Source organism: Cebus imitator, unplaced genomic scaffold (genome assembly GCF_001604975.1).
Source record: "Cebus imitator isolate Cc_AM_T3 unplaced genomic scaffold, Cebus_imitator-1.0 Scaffold70, whole genome shotgun sequence".
NCBI classification, from domain to species: domain Eukaryota; kingdom Metazoa; phylum Chordata; class Mammalia; order Primates; family Cebidae; genus Cebus; species Cebus imitator.
Genome location: NW_016107385.1, coordinates 2,418,040 through 2,426,988, shown reverse-complemented (window position 1 = coordinate 2,426,988; position 8,949 = coordinate 2,418,040). Strand labels below are relative to the sequence as shown.

Below are 8,949 nucleotides of genomic sequence, written 5' to 3'. Positions count from 1 at the left end.
TTTCACCATGTTGACCAGGATGGTCTCGATCTCTTGACCTCGTGATCCACCCGCCTCGGCCTCCCAAAGTGCTGGGATTATAGGCGTGAGCCACCGCGCCCAGCCTCAATTTGCTTTTTTCATTCCACCATGTGTCTTGGAGCTCTTTCTAAGCCAGTGCTTAAATATCTTTTTTTAAAACTTCTGTGTAGGCATGGACCTACCAGAATTTATTTACACATTCTCCTACTGTTGAGATTATTTCCAATTTTTCACTTGTATACACACATACAAAATGCTGCAATAAGCATCCCTATACATGCCCTATTGGGTTTCTGAAGTACATCATCAACTCTAACTCAATTGTGACACAAATGCTATTGATTTGAAAGTAAATTTGCATCAGAAAAATGTTAAAAAGCCTACCTAGAATGTACAGTATTTTTAAGAGATTTGTAGCCACCAAGATCTCTCTGAAATGAACTTCTCCACACTAATAATTTTGGCAACAGGGTAGCCATATATAGAAAAGGTTCAGCTTTGAACCAAAATGGATAAAATGCCTGGAAACATCACATTTCTTCTCACTCTCGAGGATAGTGATGAAAACCAGCACTGACTAAGCCTGGGCCAAGTGCCAGGCACTTATGGGTGTTAACTAATTTAATCCTCAAAACCACCTCATGAGGTAGGCGGTGCTATTATCCCACCTTCACGGAGGAGGAAACTCAGAGTAGGGAATTAAGTCACTCAGCCAGTAGTGTGTAGAGGAGGGACCTGAACCCAGATGTTTGGCTCTAGAGTCTTAACCATCAAAGAGGCTGATTTGAAACAAAATTTTTCTCCAAAGGGTGTTCACCAATATGTAAAAATATAACTACAAATGGAAGGTTGCTGTTTTCGTTCTTCATGAATGGTTTTTTTCTTTTGTTAACTAAGGCTGGACAAAAAAGTTCCTAAAACAGTTCTCAGCAGCTCCTTAACCAAGCACAGTCTATCAAACCACTCCAGGGAGGGGAGTACACAAAATATTCTAAAGAACAATCTTGCCAGGCGCGGTGGCTCACGCCTGTAATCCCAACACTTTGGGGGGCTGAGGCGGGTGAATCACGAGGTCAGGATATCGAGACCATCCTGGCTAACACGGTGAAACCCTGTCTCTATTTAAAAAAAAATTAAAAAAAAAAAAAGAACAATCTTGTTAAATGAATAAGAAATAGTGCTGATTTCAAATTTGAACCTGACAAAGAATAGAGTTATTTTCTTTAAGAAGAAAACTAGAAAAATTTTAGCTACTGAGCCCATTCATTTTGCTACTAAATGGGAAAGGAAAGGTACTTCTACTTAACACCTGCTAGTGCTGTTTTTTAACAACACACAATGCTACTGCTAATCTTGACTAAATTACTCTTGATCAATGAAGAAGGCAGAACACTAAAGGTGATATTTTGAAGATGGAAATGAGGCTTTTCATCTGTGATTCTAACATGATATTTGTCATTTTAGCCAACCTAAAATGAGTGCATTTAATAAATACTTTAAAACGTCTATTGCATTAAAAAGATAGCATAAAATATTTCTTTAGAAATCTTAATATTTTCATATACTTTCAGGAGAGAAACCAACATAAAGAATTAAAGTTGGCCTCTTTCCACAGCTGTATATATATCATTTTCACTTTACACGAAAACAATCTCATTCAAACACAAGTGCAGCTACTTTCACATCTGCAATGGTAAGACCATGAGGGACAGTGCGTCACAATATAAACCAGGCCAACTAGCTACTGGGATAGATGGAATAGCGAAAGAAATGTGAAGGGTAAAAGAAATGTTGCAAGTGGAAGAAGTGAATAAAAGCAAGTGATTAGGAAAAAAGAAGGTAAGAAACAAGGAGTCAGAAAGGGAAGAAACCAGTCTAAGTCAACTTCTACAGGACAGATGGATCAGAGGAACATCTGGAAAAATCCAGACTGAAGAGATTTTATCTCCTATTTAACAGAAACAGAGAACTTAGCTTTGGTTTAGACTGAAAACAGAGGCAGCACTAAACTAGAAAACATTTAAGTGAAGGACCTGGACAAACATCTTAGGCCTGAAGAAACATCTCAAGAAAGGTTCTCCCAAACTGGTTAAAATTTGCCTTTGTAATTAAACATGCACCTGTGATTTGCAGGTGGTGAAAATCCTCTGCCTAGAGTAAGGAAGTCGTGTGCATTGTACAACTTAGATGAATGAAACAGGGAATGAAGAATGGTTAAGGGGCTGGGCATGGTGGCTCAAACCTGTAATCTCAGCACTTTGGGAGGCTGAGGCGGGCAGTCATGAGGTCCAGAGATGGGGACCATCCTGGCCAACATACTGAAACCCCGTATCTACTAAAAATACAAAAATTAGCTGGGCGTGGTGGCACATGCCTGTAATCCCAGCTATTTGGGAGGCTGAGGCAGGAGAATCGCTTGAAGCCAGGAGGCAGAGGTTGCAGTGAGCCGAGATTGCACCACTGCACTCCAGCCTGGTAATAGAGTGAGACTCCATCTTAAAAAAAAAAAAAAAAAGAATGGTTAAGAAGCACAAGGGGCAGAATCTCACTCCCAAAGTTGTTTTTGAAATAAGGAGCCTCATTTTAACCCCTTAGGAACCAGAGCAAAGGTCAGTATTTAGGATACCTAGGGCATTTCTCACCGTAACAATCTTTACTGACTTCCAAGAACATAGCATTAGTCCTCCAAAAGGAGTTTGAAAATCAAGTGTGAATTCCAAGTGAATTTCAGAGAATGCGGTAGTTAAAAGAATCACAAACCTATGTGAGAAAACATATGAGACTAGAATGGGATTGAGAGAGCAAAGAATGAAGTCCTGTTCCTCACTTTTCAGCTTCCACATCACTTAGATCTGTCTGGCACACTAGCACAATCAAAAGCACAGGAGTAAAGTGCTGTTAGAGAGAATCTCAGTGATACTCACTTCTTTAGAAAATCTTGAAAGTCAGCTGGCAAGTCACTAGGGATGGTCACAGGGTACTCTCCACATTCCTGTCCTTGGCTGAGGGACAGCAGCAGAAGGCCAAGACGCCAAACATCTCCTTTCTTCCCCGTTTTATAAGGCAGAGCATTGTCACTAAAACGAACTCGGGTTTGCTCAAACACATCCTCCTTGCAAATGTCTGCAAGCCGCTTGGAAATGCTGTAGTCCGTAATCTTGACGGTGCCCTCTGCATCCACCAAGACATTAGATGCACTCAGGACCTTATGCACCACAGAATTGCTGTGCAGATAATCAAGGCCTGAAAGGAGCTGAGCTGTGTACCTGCGAAGCTGATGCACAGGGATGGGGCCTGAGTGGCTCAGGTGTGCAGCAAGAGAGACCCCACTAATGTGCTCCACTAAAATGTCCACCACTATGGAGTCATCTTGCTCTTTGAGATTCATTGCAAGGTAGCGTACTACATTTGGATGGCTCAATTTCACCAGTGAGTTGAATTCTGTTTCTGTTCCTTGAATCTGATAAGGAAAATTAAAAAGGTTAATATTGGGCCAATCAGCATTAACTTGGGTTTCATTTCAAAAGTGAAGTATATGATGACACAAGATGATGGGAATTAAGAAACAAACAAACAAACAAAAAACTAAACTGAAAGTGAAGTATTTGATAAAAAATATACTTTCGAATGAGAGGAGAACAAATATGCCCTGAAATGAATCCTCCCCAAACCATATGGCCAACCTAATAGTTCATAAAGATGGAAAAAATTTAGTTAATCCTCAGCTTCTCTAATCCCAAAACCTAGTGTGCAAATACTACAAAATTAGTGAGCGGGTTTAAAAATAAATTTCTTTTGAGGTATGGCTACCAGAAAAAAACAAACTTTAATTTAAAAATAACCTTTTTTGATTTAATAAAGATCACTGTCAACATTTTAAAAATTAGGATGATGGAAAATACCCACATGTTATCTATGTGGTCACCACTCAAAGATAACTCAAGATTTTGGCACATTTACTTTGTTTTCTTTCTATACATAAATACACATACATTTCTGAACAAGATGCTTTATCTACAATTTTTGTAAACCTTGTTGTTATATAACATTGCAATATGCAATACTGAACATTCTCCTTATGCTTGGTTATATATTATAATTTATAAATTAACTTAAAAATCTTCCAGTCCCCCAAAATTGTTTTCAAGCAGTATTTTTTTTTCTTTCTTTTTTTTTTTTTTGGAGACAGGGTCTCACTCTGTCACCCAGGTTGCAGTGCAGTGGCGTGAACACAGCTCACTAGAGTCTCAGCCTCCTGGGCTCAAGCAATTCTACCACCTCCCAAGTAACTGGGACCACAAGTATGTGCCACCATGCCCAGTAATTTTTTCATGTTTCGTAGAGACAGGGTTTCACCATGTTGCCCATGGTGGTCTCAAACTCCTGGGCTCAAGTAGTCCTCTCACCTTGACCTCCCAAAGTGCTGGGATTACAGGTATTAGTCACCGCACCCAGCCCTGAAGCAATATTTCAAGAGTAGGGAAAGAAAGAAGAATTGCAAAAAAACACAATTATTTAGGCCCAGTTGTAAAGATGATACTCTGAATGCCACACTAAGGGCTGAGAAAGGAGGTTAAGAAGGCAGCAGGAAGAACTTTGACCATGTTGTGAAAGTTCTGAAAGCAGAAGCAAGGGACAAAAAGGTAGTCCTTCACTGTCGTCTCTGGTCACGCAGTTCTCATACTGCTCTGGACCGTCTTTGCAAGGGAACAAATGCAGAGCTATTTTGTTCTGCCATCTCCTAAAGCTTGAGATTAGGCCTTTTGATCAGTCAGCCACCTTGTATGCTTACCTGCTTTTTGCACTTATCAATCTTCTCTTTTTCTTGACTGGTAAGGAATGGACCCATTTTTTTCTGCCACTGAAGGACCCACTCATACAACAAGACAAAGCAGCCAGTGGCTGTTTCCAAAGCATTGTAGACTAATTTTCCAAGTTGTTCATCACTGCCTGCACATTAAACAGAAAGTGTAATTAAATTCCACTGGTATGTTTTCAGTGGCAGGCAAAAAGGGATGGGGTAATACATATTCTTCAGTTCAACAATGGATACCATGCATGGAAAATATGACTTTATGTAATAATGCTCTTTTGTAAACTATTTCTGATATATGGCAATATACCCAGAGTCCTAAAATAATTTTTTTATAAGGGGCAAGAATCAACAATCAGATCTTAGTATCAGACCAAATAAAGAGGCCAATGTTTGGCCAGGCATGGTGGCTCACTCCTGCAATCCCTACACTTTGGGAGGCCGAGGCAGGCAGATCACCTGAGGTCAAGAGTTCAAGACTAGCCTGGACAACACAGTAAAACCCCGTCTCTACTAGAAATACAAAAAAATTAGCCAGGCATAGTGGCGGGCATCTGTGGTCCCAGCTACTTGGGAGGCTGAGGCAGGAGAATCACTTAAACTCGGGAGGCGGAGGTTGCAGTGGGCCTAGATCTCGCCATTTAACTCCAGCCTGGGTGATAAGAGCAAGACTCCATCTCAACAACAGCAATGTTATTTTCACAACAAGTTTACCTTTGCTGACTGTATATACTGGTGAACCCTCATACAGCTAAATACCAACCCAACTAAAATGATAGAAAAAATATGGAAATAGAGAACAAGCCATCAAGATCGATGTAGATTACTGTGCACAGTAAAACAGTAATTTGAAAATCTGAATACATCAATAACTTTCCAAATGGAATATTTGAATATGCTCAGTAAATACAAATTGGTCAGTGCTTTGGAGGGAAAGAACAAGAGATGACAGTCTAGATTTGAAGCTAGAAAATGAGACACATTTAATTAATAACAGTCATATGGTTCTCACTTACACATGGGAGAGCTAAATTTCTGTAACACCAAAAGTTTTCTTACAAAAATCTCTATTTTGATTAAAACAAAAATAGAAAATTCTAAAAAAATTGGAAAAGGAGAAAAAAATCACCATTTTGTTTTATTTTTCTTTTAGTTTCCTCTATTCCCTTTACCCCATAATTTACCAAATCATAGCACCTTCACACTATTGACATTTTGGACCAGGTAATCTCTGTGGTAGGCAGCTGTTTTGTGCACTGTAGGATTTCAGCAGCATCCCTGGTCTCTACTCACTAGATGCCAATAGCACCATGATCCCATTGTTAGCCATTAAAACCGTGTACAAACATCACCAAATGTCCCCCAGGCTACAAAATTGCCCCCACCTGATAACCCCTGATATATAGTATACTGCCTTTTTCTCTTAACATATAAATAATAGTTTCCCATGATGCTACACTATCTTCATAATGAAAACAAATTTTTAAAGAGATATTGATAATTGTCTTTTCCACCTGAATGATCAGAAGTGAAGTAACCTGTGTATATATAATAAAGGTGTATCAGCAAAAATACTTTGGAGAAATCTGGCTGAACTAGCTCACTTTGACTTTTTATCTGAGAAGCTGTTTTTATTTCATGGGAACACTGATTAAATTTAGAGATTTTAATTAAAATGATCTATTATGCTAGTAATAAATAATTCCTGACAGTCTTAGCCTAAGGGGAAAAATCCTCCTGCCTTCTTAAGTTTGTCAACCAAAGGAAGCCACCTGCGAAATGTGGGATCTAAGCAGTCTACTAGAGGCACATGGCATTAAATGTTTATGGGACAGAGTATGCTGTTATTTACACAAAGTCTAATTAAATTTGTGTTTTGCAGTACAGTGTCTTGCAATACTTGTTTCCCTGATTGGGGCTAGGCAAGCATTTCATAGTCACTGGGGCTTTTTAAATCATAATTTTAGTGCTGCCAGCCTCTTCTTGTCAGTTTTTCATGATGGGGATAAAAAAAGGGACAAAAGAATATACTGCGATGAGGGTGAGGAAAAATATATGAACAAAAGAACTCTGACTGAAACTCTATGATATGCCCACCATGGTCATTTATGCAGACAGTCTCTACAGTGCTCTATCCATAAGTTCTATCTTCTCTCTAGTTCCAACAACTTTAAAATGACAAACAAATATTAATTGCTTTTTATACAAATACTTCATTAAAAACAAAATATTAGTAGTTAATCTTTTATAAAGAACATTTCATAGACAATTAGGGCATATTTTATTTTATTTATTATTATTTTTTTTTATAGATGGGGTTTCACCATGTTGGTCAGGCTGGTCTTGAACTCCCGACCTCAGGTGATCCACCTGCCTTGGCCTCCAAAGTGCTTGGATGACAGGTGTGAGCCACTATGACCGGCCAATCAGGGCATATTTGAAAAAATCAGACCCATTGTGAGAAAACAAAATGAATAGTTTATTTGGTGATTTTATTAAAAATTCTCCAATTGAAAGTATGTCTCCCAGTAAGGGTATTAACTATGGTGAATCTGTCTAATGAGTACCAGTGAGAATAAGAGACCAAGTTAAGGTAATAAGAAATTGGATTAATTTGCCTTCTTGATTTCCCCAGGTAATTGGAAGTAGTGAGTTTTACATTGTCACTTTGTGAATCTGAAATGCCTCTGGGTCAATGACAGTTTCAGGTCCAAAGCCAACAACCATGACCAAAGTCTTGAACCTGCCCAATGGTTGCTTTGTCTAAATATGGTAGCTCTGTATATGTGCAGGGTCCTGTACTGTCCAGGCTGCTGCTTGTCTGCCAAGGTTAAGTATCTTGCTCACAGATTATTAAGAAGTTTGGTTTCTTCTTCCTCCACCTCCTGCCTGCTCCCTGGCAACTCTTTTGCTTCTGTGTATCTCCTTATAGAGGAAGAGGAAAAAAATGCGAAAAGAAAGCAAACTCAATTCATATAATTTGGCTACCTGTTACCTGTGGTAAAAATATTCATGGGATTGAAACTGAAAAGCTAATTGCCAAATTCATTATGTACAAATAATTCCTATACCAACAATACTGGTTTTATCTCTATTAGGGCAAAGGAAGAGATATCAAAAACTTGACTTTAGTATGAAAAATTCAAATTCTGAATTGCTGAGCCAGCTTAATTCCAAATAGCCATGAGTGGACAAAGCTTCTAAATAAGACATATAGAAAATAAGGTGGTCGGCCGGGCATTGTGGCTCATGCCTGTAATCCCAGCACTTTGGGATGCCAGGGTGGGCAGATCACCTGAGGATAGGAGTTCAAGACCAGCCTGGCCAACATGGTAAAACCCCATCTCTACTAAAAATACCAAAAATTAGCTGGGCATAGTGGCAGGTGCCTATAATCCCAGCTACTCAGGAGGCTGAGACAGGAAAATGTCTTGAACCTGAGGTGGAGGTGGCAGTGAGTTGAGATTGTGCCACTGCACTCTGGCCTGGGCAACAAGAGCCAACCTCCATCACACACACAAAAAAAAAGAAAAGAAAAGAAAGTGCTCTTCCTGGTCAGGTATAACATGCCAAGTAGGAAAATGCCAAGTGGATCGATATCCACTTAAGAAAATAAGATCTGGGGCCAGGCACAGTGGCTCATGCCTGTAATTGCACTTTGAGAGGCCGAGGTGGGCGGATCACCTGAGGGCAAGAGTTCAAGATCAGCCTGGCCAACATGGAGAAACCCTATCTCTATTTAAAAAAAGAAGAAAAAAGAAAATAAAAGAAAATCTGGTCAATAAAGATTACAGGCATTACTGCAGTCCTAGCTGCTTGGAAGGCTGAGGCAGTGGGAGCACCGCGTGAGTCCAGGAGTTTGAGATTACAGTGAGCTATGATCATGCCACTCCAGCTTAGGTGACAGGGCAAGACCCTGTCTCAAAAACAAAAAGATCATAGGCATTAGAATTCATTTTGTTACACATATTTTATCAGCATTAGATGTATATGACGTAAAATTCTACTGATCGATAATAATCATTTTTTGTTTCAAAAAGCTTGGACAATTATAATGACAAATTTAAAATTATCTTTATGTTAACAATATTTTCTTTTCTTTTTTTTTTTTTTTT

At 39.1% G+C, this 8,949-nt stretch overlaps 1 protein-coding gene across 4 annotated transcripts in view; it reads right to left on the bottom strand.

Moving 5' to 3' along the window:
- EIF2AK4 (eukaryotic translation initiation factor 2 alpha kinase 4) overlaps window positions 1–8,949 on the bottom strand; it is a 114,281-nt gene that overhangs the window by 71,439 nt on the left and 33,893 nt on the right. For all 4 annotated transcript variants that reach the window (XM_017530920.2, XM_037739409.1, XM_017530922.2 and 1 more), the window contains 2 exons: window positions 4,814–4,971; window positions 2,946–3,481 (listed from right to left, as the gene is read on the bottom strand). In XM_017530920.2, coding sequence (XP_017386409.1) covers window positions 2,946–3,481; window positions 4,814–4,971 — 694 coding nt within the window. The remainder of the gene's footprint in view (window positions 1–2,945; window positions 3,482–4,813; window positions 4,972–8,949) is intronic.